Raw genomic sequence first — 16782 nt, 5'->3', positions numbered from 1 at the left:
AGATTGAGGACAAGATTTTCAAGAGAGACTTTTTTGGTCTTAAATTTTTGGTTGTTCATTGAATGTGAATGGAAGGGACTTGACTTTAAAAAAAATTCTAATTGCCAGCCTCTGAAATTCATATTCCTTTTATGCCATCCCATATCATGCAAAATAGCCTTTAACAGTCACATTTGAAACTCTTGCTGAAGGAGGTACTAACCAACGCTTTGCTTTATCTTATGCCTACGGATTGGCTTTTGCACCATAAAAACTCGTAAGTGTGTATATGTTTGTACATGTGTGTGTGCGTGCATGTATGCTTATGTGTCTTTCTCCTTTCAGTCATAGCAACGAGTGAAATAGTTATAATATTCATGTTAGAAAACTAGCAAAGAATCTGGAAGACACTTCTTTCAATTTATTTTATTAGTTGATGCTTTTTAACCAACAGTTTTCTCTGTCCAAATGTAGAAAATGTGTAGAAGTGTCACTTGCTGCCTTGAATCACAGGACTTCTTTTCCTGTATGGCCTTCTACTGAAATACCAGAAATCTCTTGAAGCAAAGCAGAGCTCCAAGAATAGAGGCAGCTTTACATTCCTTCTTTTAACTTACTCCTTCATTGATGTGTTTCTTAAAATAACTCTCTTGCTTCCGCACTAAAGATGAAGGCAGTAGGTATGAAAGCAGTCTTCACAAGGCAGAAATAGAACTCTTTAATTCTCTGCATTTTTCAGAATCCAACTTAATCCATTTTGCACTTGATTCTTTTTCCTGCTCTGATAACAGGAATCAGACTGTTTAGTTTTGAATAATTTTCATAATTGCTAACTGCAACAGCCAGTTGAAGAAGAATTGTACAAGGAAAAACTGATTATATCTACCAAATTCCTTATTACCAGCCCCCATATTAAAATTCCAGCCCAGCTCATGGGTTTTTTGTGATTCTGTGGAGGGATGATTGGTGATTGGATTATTCAGTAACTTAGCAGTTCTGAGACATGAGGAATATATCTAAAGTAAAAGAACTGGTGCTGCATGCCTTTCTGGAGAATTGCTTTGAACTTTGTTGTGCAAGTTACTTTGCTGGAAATCTCTTACTGGAGATATAGACCACAAATGTAAATAAGAAACACTTTCAAGGAAAATGCATGGGAAAGAGTCTGCATTAGATTAGATTAGCAGTGATTGCCTTTGTAAGACATTTTCCAGGGAGATGGCTTTTTCTCTGGAAGTCAGAGCTAAGTTTAGGATGACAAATTGCTGTTACTTGTTTCTGATCAGAGTAGACCACTTTTAAGTGATACTTGCTGAAATACAGTGTTTGGCTATTTGCCCCCCATGTTCATGACATTGAGCACTTTTAGAAACTTTGGTACAAACAGGACTAGAAAACGAAAAATACATGTGAATATTCAGATAAGAGGTCTCTTGTTCTTTTCTCATAGGAAAGCTAATAGGAATAAGACTTAATAGTTGAACTGTCTCTAAGTAAGGGAGAAATTAGAAGTTTATCAAATAAATTAGAAATTAACAAAAAAGAAAAAAGAACCGGTTGGCTTTTTTTCTAAATGAAACATTGTGATTTTCCTTTGGTTTTGAACATGACAACATTTTCTATTTCAAGATTCCATAAAGAAAGTCGTTTCTGAATAATGAACTATTAATCCTTAAGTGCGTGCAGCTCATTCATGTCTTGGTCCTTCTAGATGCTCTGTGTGTGAAGCTCCTGCTATGGTAATAGCTGTTCACAGTCAAACAATTCAAATACCACCGTGTCCTGAAGGCTGGAGCTCACTTTGGATTGGTTACTCCTTTGTCATGGTAAGTGCACTGGGACATACTCTGAGCTGAGGAAAGCATTTGTTTCAGGATTTTGATCTATGGAAATTTAGTATCTGACTCTGTCCCTTCATGTTTTAGGAGGGCATTAGACCTCCACCCTTTGTAGTGTCTTCAAAAAGAATCTGATCATTTTCCCAGGCAAGGCCTGGGCATGGTCTGAGACACAGCTGGATCCGGAGCTGTTAGCATTTGGCGATGGCAGAGAGACCACTGTGATGTGGAGTGGGAATGGAATTAAGCTGTTCAGATAAAAGCCATACCAGACCTTGTGCCTCCTGGGCCTCCTGGCATGTTGTTTACATAGAGATAGCTTGAGTCCTGCTGTCTCTCCTGAAGGACTTCTGTGCATACAGCTGTCCCTGAAGCTGATATTGCTGGTGTGTCATGCTGCTGTTGCATGAGAGAACCCAATGCCATCTCTGGAGTCTTCAGCTCCACCTTCTTGCTCCTCCTTGAGCTGAGCAACAAAATAGAGCAGATGGACAGAACAGAGGACAAGGAGAGAAATGTGAAGAAATATTTGTGCAAGAGAGTTCATTGCAGTTGTAGCAGAGGAGATAGAGAGTCCCTGTCTGACCAATGCTTTTGCCTTTCCTAGCACACCAGTGCTGGTGCTGAGGGCTCTGGCCAGGCCCTGGCATCCCCTGGCTCCTGCCTAGAGGAGTTCCGCAGCGCTCCCTTCATTGAATGCCATGGCCGGGGCACCTGCAATTACTATGCAAATGCTTACAGCTTCTGGCTTGCCACTATAGAAAGGAATGAGATGTTCAGGTAAGTTCCTGGTTTGTTTATCACTCTTTGAGACTCAGTTGAGCCTTATCACTGAATAAAAGAAGTAGTTTTTGAATGTAATACAGGTTCAAGTATTGGCTGTCCACCGGCACAGTTAATTTATGTAGTAAATTACTTTTGTAACAGAAAGAAAAAAAAATAGTAGCTTTCAGGGGAATTAATGAATTTATCATCAGTTAGTGTTTGCAATGTATCATTTGTATCATGTATTTTGCTTTTCAGAATAATCTAACAATGTTCACAATTCCACTGTATTTCTGATTGTATTCACCAAGTGGTAGCTGGGATAGGCTGACATACTGATTGAAATTAGGTTAGAATATAACATTTCCTGTAAATGGACATTAACATAAAATGGAACTACTTGCAATTTGTACAGGTGTTAAACTAAATGAGTTGAACAATTATTTACCTTTCCCTAATAATTAGAGGAAGTATGTTTGAGTAAAATGCAGCTGGTGGTAATAGGCTTTGTTCTGGTGTCCTGCACATGAGTATTTTTCAACACAGGTTCATTTGCTCTATATGAATGTTACTAATATGGTGGCATATAGGTCAGTTCCCATGTCTGCATAGCTTAACTGATCAGCAGACATTCCTCTGGAGTGCAGGTAATCACCCTCTTCCACCAAAGTCCTGACTGATGCTCCTGTTACCCTTCATCTCTTCATGTCTTCTGTCTGGATCTGTGAATGCTGCCTTGCCTGTCTCAGAATGTAGCAGGTTGTTTAGCCAGTTTTCACTCTTTGTTTATCAGATAGCTGTCAGTGGAGTAGGTAGAAAAACTGAGCACTGAGACTGAGTGTCACTGGGGCTGTAATAATCTCATCAACCAGAAAAACTACTACCACAGCCACCCCACCACTGGGGTAAGCCCTGGATCCCTAGGAAAGAGGAAAGCTGGTCAGAAGAAAATTTAGAGTGAGCACTACAGTTGTTTCCATTCCTCGAGTCCTACCCTGAGACGTCTCAACTTCACACGCTTTTCTGGCTGCAAACTACACCTCAGATTAATAAAATAATCCCAGATCAGGGGACCTGCCCTCCTATCAGAAATCACAAATACTCCTCAATTTCCTGTAAAGTCATAATCTTTTTTAATGAAAAGCATTAAATGCAAGCACACCTTTGTCTGAAAATGATTTATTTCTAGTTGCTAGGAGTAATTCATTATGACAGATTAGAGACACAAGGCTTTGGTTTGTTTCTATATGACATCACATAATTTCCTTTGCCAGCTTTTCATTTGTCTTTAAAGTCACATGAGTTAGCAGAAACTCATAAACAGTCAAATTTCAACTTCTTTGCCCAATTTTATTTTATTACCCAAATTGTAGATTGTTTTCAAACTGCTGCTTTAACAGATGGTGTTCTAGGTTAAGGAAATGTTATGCCTGGTGAAAGAACTGAATTTTTCAGTAAGTGTGTGATGTTTAAAACTAGTCTTAGGATAGTTTGTGACCAAACTTGGAAGTGATTACACACTGGAGAACTTAAGAACACCTTCTTGATTCAGCAGAGGCTGGAAGGGAGACTTGCATTCCAAGCTGGTGTTGTCAGTTATGAACCTGAAAACTGTTAATGGGTCTTCTAATTTCTTTCTTTTCTGTAGGAAACCGACTCCCTCAACCTTGAAAGCCGGGGATCTACGCTCAAATGTTAGCCGTTGTCAAGTCTGTATGAGAAAAACATAATGACTTTTGAATTTCAACTAATTTCACACAATATGGTGCTATTCGTTTAACAGCAATGAAGCCTAGACATATATCATATGTACCTCATTGTTGTCCAATATGAAAACAGTAAAGTGCCTTTTAGGAACTTGCATAACTAACACACACTGCTTTACTGGCCCTGTCCTTGCTAAAGAAGAAAAGAGACAACAAAGATAAGCTTCAAATGTCGACATGCCAAATGGCACTTTTGATCAAAGTATATGTATTTTTTATATAAATGCAATGCACTGATAGAATAAAAAGTCAGCATTTATCCAGAAAAAAAATGCAAAGGTGCTAGGAGGTATGCAGTTCTGCCTTATACTGTTTGACCCCCCTTTCTCATTCTTGTATTATATATTTAGATTCATTTTTCTTCCCCAGATAAGTTTGTTACTGTTATCTAGGTGTCTTAAAATCCCAGACTCTTGGGTATGTACTTATTGTTCTTGTACAAAGAAATACTAATGTAAAAAAGAGGTTTGGGATTACAGACTGTGGTTAAGCAACATGTAACCATCTTTTCACAACATAGAGTGCCATCCTGCAAACCTTTGCTTCTGTTTGTAGCCTTTAGTGCTGTCAGTATTAATGGGTCTACATCTGGAAGAAACTGCCAAATTGGCTTCACAAATAGGCAAGTAAGTGTTTCTGCTATGTTGGTACTATGCAGCTTCTTTGTGCAGTAGAACAAACTTTCCTGTGGAATAAAGAATGATCCAGCAATGGTCAAGAAGAAAAATATATATAAATATTTTAGTAATTTATATAGAGATCAACCATTAGGCAAATCAAGCTCTAAGTTTATCATATCAAAAAGAAGCTTACAAAATTTTTCTTCTTTTCAGTGTCATGAATTAGGTGTTAAATGCCAAAATATGATGTGAAATGTTCATTTTACATAGCCATTTCAATGCTGAAGTTGCAGAGACTGAACCCAGGTTAATAGTTATTTGTGTTTATAATAGTAAATTCTGCTTTGAGCTTATAGTCTTTATTCTGTATTTAATATTTTTCAGGGTTTTAAACACTACTCACACACTGAATTACTTGATTTTGAAAAGTATAAGGCCTTAATTTTGTTAATATTGTGCCAAAAAATTCTTGAAAGTGGCCTCAGAAATATTTCTAAAGAATTTCTATGCAATGATACCATTGTTTGAGCATGTCTGTGTCCAAAAATGTTTTATGGACTATTACCATGCAAATACCAAAAGATTTTTGCAAATGCCAAGGCCTTTGTGTAATTTCTTACATGTGTATTTCTTAAAAATTCAAGTTTGTAATAAAACTATTTGTGTAAAAAAAAAAAAAAAACCAGAAGAAAGGAAGATGTTTTTACTAATTTGTTATTAGCATTCATTCACAGCAATTAATTAATTTTAATAAGCCACCAATAAATGCAAAAGCTTGATGCAATCATAGATGATTTTTGTTTTGCACATCTTGCAGATGTACAAAGCATCTTTTAAAGGGGGAAACAGGGCACTGTATTGACACCTCTGTTGTTATCTTATAAGAACTGAAACTGGTAGATGAAACATGAGAAACTTATCACTGAAATGTATTTGATACCAACACATTACAAAAAATCTGCTAACTTCATCTCAGCTCATGGGAATCAACAAATTATGCACATTTTTCACTTTTCCTTTGAATTTTTCGTGCACAAACAGAACTGAATTATATAGGATAAAAATTAAAATATTTCATAAACTTTGCTTTTAAGTGAACAAGGTTGAAGAGGAAATGGGCCATGCTATCATTTTCATTGGCAAAAGCACATAATTTGCTAAAGTTTCATGTTGTTTTCCAAAATTTGTGAAGACGCTGCTGCTGCTATTTTGAACTTGTCTTTCAATTAAAATCCTTCCAGACATTCTCTGACCAAATGGCTGAAGGCTCCTGCATAGAAATTGGCCATTTCATTTAGCAATGATTCTTAACTCTCATGGAAGTTCTGACACTTGATAATCTTATTTATAAAAGACCACTCCTCACAAAAGTTCCTTTCTAGTCTATAAAATAAAACAGTCTGATTATGCCTGAGCAGCCTTATGCAGGGTTTTCCCTAGGACACTTGACCTCCAGAAGAAGAGAACACTATAAGGTGATTCCTTGTGGCATCTAGGAAAAATTATTCAAAAATTGAGTCTTCACTGACTCAGTGCGTCCAAACAGCTGCTCACACTCTACATTTTATCTCCTGGTCAGCTAGGGATTTAATTTGCTATGGTCAAATTGTCTTAGAACTGCCAGACAGTTGGGTTTATAAAGTTCTTCGTGTATGTTTAAATCATCTTGGTGTGTATGAACCTTTCTCTTCTCAATTGAGAGCATTTGGAAACAAGGTCCTTTGAAAATTTTTGAAAACTGCTTGAACTGTAGTTTGATGTCTTCCTTATCTAGTAGTAATTATTTATTCTATAACCTCCAGCTCATATAATGACCTAAACCATTCTCATGCTAAAGATGCTATTTCTTCTTAAATCAGTCACTAAACTTTTTGGTGCTTATTGAATATCAGTCAGATCTCCTGAAAATGTGTGAATGCTAGATTTTGGTGCCCTGGGTGAGGAAGAGCCTGTGTGAAACACTGCCTTGCTTTCAAAAACCTCTTCAGTACCCCATATTCAGGCATTTATGGCCAGTCTTGTGGCTAAAATAAAGTTCATTGTGTGAACAGGCAACTGCTAAGTCATCACTTATTCAAATCGTGTTGCAGAAGCTTCAGGAGAAAATTTTTGAGTGCAGTACTTGAAGAGTCACTGTCATGTTCCAAATAAATCCATTTCTAAAACAGCAGGTGGTGCCCTTGCTCTCTTTGTGGTAGCGCTGGGACGGACGGCTTTACACTAATACCAAGTACCTTGGTCTCTCATCTGCTAACATGACCCTGTTGAATACTATTCTCTCATCTCTCCATCTGTACTTTGACATGTTCTAGTCAACAGCAATTTTCCTTTTGAAATAGGAATGGGTCAGTTTTCAATTAAAGAAATTTCTATTCATACTGCAAAATAAAAATATAATATAATTAAGTGATCTGATAGATATTTTGAAGCAAATGATGTCATAGCCTGTGTGTCTTTTCTGATAAATGTACATTCAGTATAAGTATGTACATTCATTTGTAAGTATATCTCTTACTGGTTTCATAGTGGTAACTTCCTTGATGAAATACTCTTTTTTCTATGTAACAGGACTCCTGAGAACAATATCCCCATACTAGGCTTCCAGAAAAGTGACTGTATTCTTCATGACTGAAATTGTATATCTGCACGACTTTTTGAGAATTCCTTTCCTATTTTCCATGCTTTATAAATCTGCAATAATCCGCACTAACTACATAAGGTGAAACATAAACACAGAGCCAGGCTTGTGGATCTCAGAGCACCACCTAAATAGAAAATACAGCACCTGGCACAAAGAAAGACCACTGGCTAGTTAAAATGGCAGCTACCTCAGTACCTGCCTGTATCTTCATCCCTTACTCTGTAATGGTGCTTGGCCATGCCTGCACTGGGACTTCTGGAGGAGACCAACAGCATTTTTTCAGAGGTTGCAGTGGAGCTTATGTCTCTCTGCTGGTCACGTTGTGGCAGCGATGTGCTGCCCACTGCATTTCCACCTCTTCATACAGAAATTATCTTTTTTATGATCTTCACATTCTGAATTAGATAATAGTGAGAACACGAGAGGCTGGGGTGGATCTTTAAATGTGTATTTCAAGTTCAGACAGATGCTGAGACCAGTGATGGATGGTCTGAGATATAATTAATCATTATTAAGAAAATAAGTGGCTACATGGAAGTGTTCAGCCTGTTGGTTTCAGAGGAAAGATGGTAGAGAGAAGGAAATAATTCCACCCAACTGTTAGTAAAAGTATAGTATGAAATGGATAAAAATTGTGAATTTGTAATATTGCTGAAGTCTCTACAGAATAATTGTAAACAAAAAATAATGCACAAACTTACTTTTAGCACTAACACCTAAACAAGAAGCACATGTTCTTTGTGAAAGATGTACTAACAAAACAACCTCAAAATAATTTCCTGGAAGTATAATCTTTAAAGCATTCTCTTTCTTCAGAGTGTCAGAGGAAAAGTCCTTAAAAAAATGCAGAGGGGAGTGTGGGGGTTTTGGCTATTTCTCTCTGCCAAGCAATAAGCTTGTTGTGTTGCTTGAGGTGTTAATATCTGTGGGAGGATAAATCACTACTACTTCTCACGAACACAGGAATGCTTCTATTGTAAGATATTTTACCCAGTCAGGCTTACTGACACCACCTTCTCTCTTCAGCTCCCATCGTAAGAGGATGATACTCAGAGCTGAATATTCTTTCTTACTGTTCAGTGTTGATTTTTAAAGGCACATTCCTTTCCAGCTTTTCATTGTTTTCAAACCAGAGAACAGAGTATAAACATTGAAAAGATTTTAAAATGTCTGAATCTTTAACATATGTTAGAGAATTGCCTTTTTTTTCCCCCTCTGGCTGTATACAGTCAACTGTATTTGTTATAATTGGTGTGCAGATGATGGAAGACTTGACAGAGTGAAAGTTATAGATGGAACCATGATCATTTGATGCTCTGTCAACTCCTGTCTCGCCTAACAAAACATGTTAGATTTCATGCAGAATTGTGGCAGGATTCATTTGTCATCTCAACCCCATGAAGAATGATTTACGCTGTAGTAAATAAACATGTAAAATGGCTTGGGTAGGGGAGAAAGTCCTTGTAAAACAGTCTAAAGAGCATTGATCAAACCTTTTTGTTATGCTTAGTGCACAGCTTTTAGAGCAGTGTAACCCATGGTGGTGTGTTTTTGCCAGAACGTTCCTCTCAGTCTTACACCAGAGTGCTCATTTCTCACCATTGTTTCCTGGAAGAGGTTCAAAGTGAAGAGAACATGCCCGGTGTTACCTTCTGCCAAAGCTTTTGTTATCTTTGTGGGCATAGTAGCTGGCAGTGGAAGATGTTCTCATCTTCCTATTTCCTCTAAATAATTTTAGTGGTATTTTTTCCAGCCTAATTTTGGACATGAACCTGTTTGAGAGATGTAAACAAAGTGTCAACAAAATCATAGGGACTTGAAATGCAGTCACATGAATCCCATGTCAAGAATTCCTTCTGTGTACCACTTTCAATAATGTATCTGGGAATCCCCACAGAAAGACTGATTCCCAGGGCAGTCTCAGTACACCTTGTTTTATAGTTACATTGGGATCCACCTCCCACTTCCCTGGCCTGGATGTGTTGCAGCGTCTTTGGGACCTCAGACCGGTAAGAGGGTGAGTACCAGACAGAAGTGAATGAACATTGCTGGGAGCTCTCAGCATCTGCAAACAAAATTGCCATTTGTTCATGTTTCCACATTGACAGACTACAACTTTTTCACAGATTATTTTTTGCTACCTTTGATCAGTTGGGAACTGTCAACTGTCTCTGTTCAAAGCTAATACTCTCCAGGCCTTTTGGCATTGTTCCTGAACTGAGGAAAGGACCTAGCCCAGGGCAATGAAAGATACACCCTGTCTTATTCTCAGCCTTTCTTTTCCCAATAAAAAAAATACATAGAAAGAAAAGAAGTTCTGGTGTCCAAAAAAACCACAAAGAAACCTCCACTGCATTTATCCTTCCTCTCTCTTCAAAGGCAAATCTTACATCAGGGAAAGATGTTGACCTCTTTAAAATAGGAAGGAAAAAATTGGAAATGGAAATTTGAAAAGTTATTCTCTGGATTGTATATTCACTTTATAACAACAGCTACTCACAGTAAGAAAGACAATATCTGAAATACTATAATCACCCATAGTAATGTGAGAATTTGAGGGATTCCCCATAGAGATCAGGATTTCTTCGCAGGAAAGCTACTGAAGTTGTGAAGGCTGAATTGAAAAAAAGAGTCTTCTGAACACAACCATATAATTTTGAAATAAAAAGTTGTATTCAGATTGCAAAGATTACTGGGATTACACATTTCCTGGAGGAAGTCACTGCGACTGGGAATCACAGGTACAAACAACTTGGACAAGTTGGGAATCTGTTCAGATGAGGTGTTTTGGTGCTCCTATGAAGTGGAATTTAAGAGAACTGACCTAAAAAATTGAGTAGCTCCTACTTGTCAAAGGGCAAGGTTGTTTTGAGAGGACATTTGTGATGAGGATCTGAAAACAACAGCCAAGTGTGGGAACCACTATGAACATTATGACTCTTCCGTGTAGCCTTGGTACCAAAGCATTTTTTGGGTATTTTCTGTACTCTCCTATTGTAATCAGAGAAATCTTGCCAACACAGGTATATTAATAACTATTTTCAAGAAGTAGTTTTCTTCCTAGAAACACACAGTAGAGAGGAAATTTTTAAAGTTTTTTTTTCTATCAAACAAGTTGCAGAGACTCACAGAAAGAGAGAGAGGGAAAAAAATTGTAGTTGTTTGTTTGCTCTTGCAAGGCACTGAACATGACCTCTCCGGAATGTGTAGGAGAGGAAATGAAAAGCAGACGTGGGAAGCTGAAAAAGCAGTGCTTCTCCTCTATCATTAAGTATATAATAAGGTAGATTACATCAGTTGTTGTCCTAGTCTCCCTGGTGAACAGGTGTCATAGATACAGCACTGTCTAATCAAATATTAACTCATCATGTGGCAGCAGTGGAGAGGGAATGTGTAAGATCATCTACCTCCTTTCACATGTGGCCAAGTCTTCAGCACCAAGGTTCAGCAAAGGACATTCTTATCATTCCTATGAGTTCTTATGAATCTAATTTTATATAGTTGCATAGACTCATGATAACTGATTTTTTTCCTGCTTCCTGAATGAAAATATGTTAGATACAAACATATGAATGTGGCAAACTCAGACACAAATTATGTTTATGTACACTGTTATGCAATAAACCCACAGGAGCTTAGTACTTATTGTCTTCAACCTTTACTTAGAATAAACCAATATACAGGGATTTTGTATTTCTAAGTTGTTTACAATTACAAATAAATGCCATTGCTCCTGTGAAAGGGAGATGTCTTGCTGTTATTTAGACAGGAAGGCAGTTCTAAACTCCTAAACAGGTGTGTCCCTGCTGGGTCATGGTCTCCCTAAGTTTTCATCACCCTGAATGGTGATGAAAACTTGTTTAGTTTTTGATTATTCCATTGCACTTGCTAGACTTTTTAATGTATACAACTTTACATAGACTCTAAAGTGTTGCAGTGCTTTTCAAATGACAGCTGAATCAGATATGTGGGTATTGTACATAAGATATCAAATAACCTGAGGAAAGGTGCCTGATGAGAGTCACTTCCTATCTTCTCAGTCACTTTCCTGAAGGAGGAAAAAATCAGTAATATGGTATTCAAAGCAGTGCCTCCAAAGCAAAGTAATGGTAAGTGAAAGGAGGCAAGGTAGTTTTTCAGGAAATACAGCTAATCACTTACTTTCTTTTCTTTGGGCCCCAGGAAGAGTCAGTATAAAAGAAGAAACAATCACTAGGAGAGGTTATTCTGCATAACCAGGTATCCTGACATACGGGCTTTTACAAGTGTCCTCTTTGATCCATCCTAGCTGTCCTTTTTCCAAGATGAGGAGCCTAGAACTCCTTCACAGAGTTTCAAGGAGGGGATTAGAAACTCCTGCTATTTAATAGAGAAAGGACTTAGTAGACTGGATGTAAATTACCTTAAAAAAATCAGCCAGGGGAGTCTATTGTAACCATCAAAAAAGAGGGAGATTTGGAGCTATTTTTTCAATAAGAATGTAGGTACAAAAAATGTTAAGCATTAAGGCCTGACAATTTTGCATAGTTATTTGGTGGGATCAACTGGGCTAGCAGGACTGGAAGGCTAAAATGGTTCTAAGATGGGGGGGGGAGGGGTGTGGAGTGAGCAACTTAATGGTTCTTCATTTTCATCTGGGCCCAAACCAGCGCACCATCCCAAGATGTGGTATCACTTACTGAAAAGAAATGCACAGCTCTTGTCCATATCTGTAGTTTCTTATTACCAGATACTACCCTTTTGTGTTCAGGTGAGATTCTTATTAGGGATTATATCTCTAAATATATGTATTAAAATAATAAATATAATGCATAACACATTAAATCAACAGTTATTTTATATATATTTTACCTCTAAGGCCTATTAACCCATCATCCGTACTACTCATCACAAACATTATTGAAATTCGTCTGACACAAGGGTGAACCCAATCTGTAGTAAGTAAGAGGTCTTGCTCAGTTATTTTTAATTATTCATTGAAGGTGGAAGATGTGCCAAGAGCTGGAGAGCTCTAGGTGCAAATGTGAGCTCTGGCTCAGCTCCACCTGGAAGGGAGGTACAGGTGCGGACTGTTCCCTCTCCAACCTGTTTGCTCTTGGGAAGAAGCCCAGCACAAAAAAAAAAGGGGCAGACAATCTGGTCATGAGCTCCAGTCTGTTCATGGTGTGGGCAGTCAGTGTGTTAGGACTGATGATATATTGTGGGGTAAACTTTCTCTGTGGCTGGGATATGACCAAGGTCCTTGACTTAAAAACACCACACCTGCAGTACCCTGCAAACACAGCTGGTGCTGCCCTACTCTGCTTCTGCTCAAGTCAGTGTTAGTTCATTGGAGAAAAGATGGTGAGGCTTGTTTTTTTTTTTTGTGATGTATTTTAAAAGAGGCATTCAAAACAAGCCTTGCTGGGCCACGTGTTAATGATAAAGCCTTGTCAATTTATTTGAGATTAATTGAAGATATCTCCGTGGGTTCTGTATTGTATCACCTTCAATATCTTTCAGACACCTTAATGTGACAGAGGCAGTGAGAGAAGGCAATCTTCTTGAACTCTCACTTCTGGAAAGGAGACCAGTAAAGGCTTGTCATCAGTTTCTATTGACACAAACTATTTTAGCAAGCACTTGCCATTTTAACTATTGTGACGAAAACAAAGTAGTCATCTGCCTCCTCTAGGAATTTTCATTGCTCATGAGACTAATAGTTCCTGTCAGGTAGCTGGAGAGCTTTTTCATTAAGCATAGCTCACAGCCTTTTTGCATTTGGTATTGAAAGCACAGGCTCCAGCCTTATGCTACCCAGAACATGCTGCATATTTTAATAACTTCCTGGAATCACTCACCTTTTGAAAGAGGCACAGCACTGTGCTGCAAAACATGGAAAGAACAGCAGTGAGTCTACAGGATTCATAATCTCTGTACAATTTGGGCAGAAGTGCAATACTCTCATTGAAAGGCACTGAGATCAGGCTCTGGTATGATCTTAGTGAACTTGTTATCTTTGCTTTTATGCCATCCTCAGAATGTGCTGTGACTTGATTTAGATTTAAATTTATTAAATAGCCATGTTATTAGTGGGTCATAGAGGGTTTGTTACAGAAAAAAAGGAACACAGAATAGAAATAGTCTCTTGTTTTTGTAAGAAGTAAAGGCTCATTACCAACAGAGAGATTCTACTCCAATCAACTTGTAGTGATGGGACAGGTTTGAGCACTTAATCCTTTTTCTGCTCCTGTTATAACAATTCCTAGAATATGGCAAAGCTAACAGGATGTTTTTCATAGAGATTAAAAAGGATTATTCATTTTAGTGACTCATCTCTAGCCAGTCCATTGTTGAAAGCTCTGGTTGATTATACAGTGTGTTTTCCTAATGAAATGAAAGCAAACTGAAGAGACCTGGTCCTTTTCAGCCACCATTTATTCTGACCTTTGTTTTCTGTCTGTTATCAGTACAACAGTTAAAATCCCAGCAAAGTCTAGTTCTCTTCAGTGTTTCCCATGTGTTATCCTAAACATCTGTCTCTCCCTGTGCTCTAGCTGTACGGGCTATTCAGAGACAAACTCCACCACAACATGTGGTGTCCACTCTGTTTTGTTTCAGAGTGGTGTAACCTCTGTGTGTCAGTATTAGGGACATATTCAATTGGTCCTGCTTAGAAATTCTGGGAACAATAGATCTGAGAAAACTTTCTGCAACAAAAGAAATTCTCTTTTGACAAGGTAAAATGTACAGCTGGGTGGAAGCACAAGAGCAAGTAAAATGCTTCACAAAAAAGACGCAAAAATATCTTGCTTTTTTACAGAAAGGCAGGAATTGTGCTGCTGAGTAAGACTCTCAACTCTCATCTTCTTCTGCTATATATAGAAAAATTCTGTCCCTTTTATAAGGGCAAACTATAAACTCCCGGTACAATTAATTTTGTGTCCTTTTAGTCTGCTTGAAAAAGATTTAAATAGTGAGAACAAACAACAAAAGCCTTTACTTTAAAAAATACAGCCTAGCTTGGAATCTGCCTTTTAAAATTAACTTTCCTGATGCAATTGAAGAGCTTCTTACTTTATCTCCAGGGGGTTATCTGCATAAAGGCTTTCACTAATTTTTTTTTTCATATGTTGGGAAGTGATTTGCTTTCTAAGAACTACTTTTAATCTTTCAGTTTTTACATCTTTTTCTGGCTTGTTACTTACTACTTTATGGTCAAGAATTGCCAGAAGTCTTTTGAAGTATAACAAATGTATATATTCAAGATAGCTTTTTGGGCTATGTTCTCCAAATAATTAGTTTTACCCAGTAACAAAAGTAATTTTCTTATGCTGTAAACAAACTGGACTTGAATTAAACATAATGAAGCAAAAGTTGCCTGGAAGAATGATTTTCCTGTGAAATAGGAAATATATGTTCTCCTGACATCATTGACATGACACATACTGCCATCTGGGGTGTTCTGAGAAAGCACCTGGCTTGCTTCCCTACCTGCTGCTCTCATCCTTTCCCAGTGGCCACATCAAAATGCCCTACAAATGCAAAAATGTCATCAAATGTCAGCCTTTCAACCTTACCTAATGCCATTTGCTCCAGGCTTCTGCAATTGGATCATCCCCATTTCTTGCAGGCAGAGGAGTTGAAGCCAAGATACCCAGGAGCCATGGGCTGGGAGTAGAGCTGGAGCCCAAATTCACACAGTGCCTACTCTGAGCCCACGTCCACAGGCACTGCTGTCTTTGTGTCCACAGCTCCTGCCAATTGCTGCCAATACTTTACAGCTGTATAAAACCATTACTTCTGAACTCTTCACAGAATCACAGAATGGTTGGGATTGGAAGGGACCTCTGGAGATCACCTAGTCCAATCCTCCCGCTAAAGCAACTCACTGAGAGCAGGTTGTCCAGGATTGTGTCCAGGTGGGTTCTTCTCTGAATGTCTTCAGAGAAGAAGAATCCAAAACCTCTCTGAACAGCCTGTTAAAGCCTCTTAAGAGACCATATGATAATACTACATTTACAGAATATTTTTTTGGTCTGCAGTACTTAGCCCAAACAATTCATACCTAATATTAAATTCACTTTTTCTGCTCCACTTTCTTTCTCTGTGCCTAGGTAATTGAATGCTAGTGAAGTGCCTAATCTGACACGTTATTAGACGTGTCTATGTGTAGGTCACTAAGAGTACATTAGGAATGCAGTGACATTTGTCATTCAAACTATCACATCAACCAAGCCCCTGCAAGTGTTAATGATTTTACAACTGACTGCACTCTGTTATGTCTCAGGTTAGCATATTGCCAAAGAGGGATTTTTGGTTTTTTTTGGTTTTTTTTTTTTTTTTTAATAAATAAAAATTCCCTTTTCTTTCCATATTGGTATCCTCTTACATGGTATTATAGTCCTTAGATATTTTCAGAGGAATGTGAAGACATATTGAGTAAGAAACAAAAAAAGAGGTTAAATTTCAATCTACTCCCTGTCCTATGTTTTCTTTCTTTGTGGCAGATGACTGAGGTTCCCATTACACTGTTCAGTCTTCCAGGGACTGGAAAGAAGGTATTTCATTGCCCTCAGGAACTCAAGGGGGTTTGTATTATAATGAAGTAGCAAGAAGTTGTTTCAATTGGTGCAGTTGCCAGGAAGCTCACAATATATCTTATATCTTTATCATTAATCTGGTTTCTTTTCACCATAGGCTGAAACAAGAATTGTAAACTGTATTAAAAATCAATATCATTTAGTAATGTATGATGGAGAGAACAAGCAGGATTTTTCTAGAATTTAGAAATAAACTGTCCGTTGACTACTGCTGATGGCTTAATCTCCTCTTCATTCTGTGAACATTAGGATATGAGGCCAGCTGGGGTTTACGAGATACTTCCAAAGCAGGGTTATTCCAGCTAGAAATGCAATCTGCTGTGAAGTCAAATCCCCACAGTGGAGGGAGGCTGCTGAGTCTTTGCACTCTGCCAGAGCACAGGCACTGCCCTGATCAAGTGCAGCCCAACTGGAGCCACAGCTATGACAGGACACTGGGCAGAGACGTGGCAGCCTGGAAACTCTGTCCCTGGTCATTATGTTCATTGCTGCTATAAAAAGACTTCAGTCAATTATAAATTTTGTCAGAACATTCTAATACGGATGGAAGGAGAAGGTCATTTTGAAAATAGCTCGTATTTATTTGTCTGT

At 38.0% G+C, this 16782-nt stretch overlaps 1 protein-coding gene across 1 annotated transcript in view; it reads left to right on the top strand.

Moving 5' to 3' along the window:
- Positions 1–7138, top strand: part of COL4A1 (collagen type IV alpha 1 chain) — a 120047-nt gene extending 112909 nt beyond the window's left edge. The window contains 3 exon segments of the mRNA XM_036394681.2: positions 1691–1805; positions 2425–2597; positions 4231–7138. Of these exon segments, the coding sequence (XP_036250574.1) occupies positions 1691–1805; positions 2425–2597; positions 4231–4312 (370 nt within the window). The 3' untranslated portion in view covers positions 4313–7138.
- Positions 7139–16782: the final 9644 nt, after the last annotated feature.

Source organism: Molothrus ater, chromosome 2 (assembly GCF_012460135.2).
Source record: "Molothrus ater isolate BHLD 08-10-18 breed brown headed cowbird chromosome 2, BPBGC_Mater_1.1, whole genome shotgun sequence".
Classification (NCBI taxonomy): Eukaryota; Metazoa; Chordata; class Aves; order Passeriformes; family Icteridae; genus Molothrus; species Molothrus ater.
The sequence above is the reverse complement of the archived record's forward strand: the minus strand, read 5'-3'. Positions and strand labels throughout refer to the sequence as shown.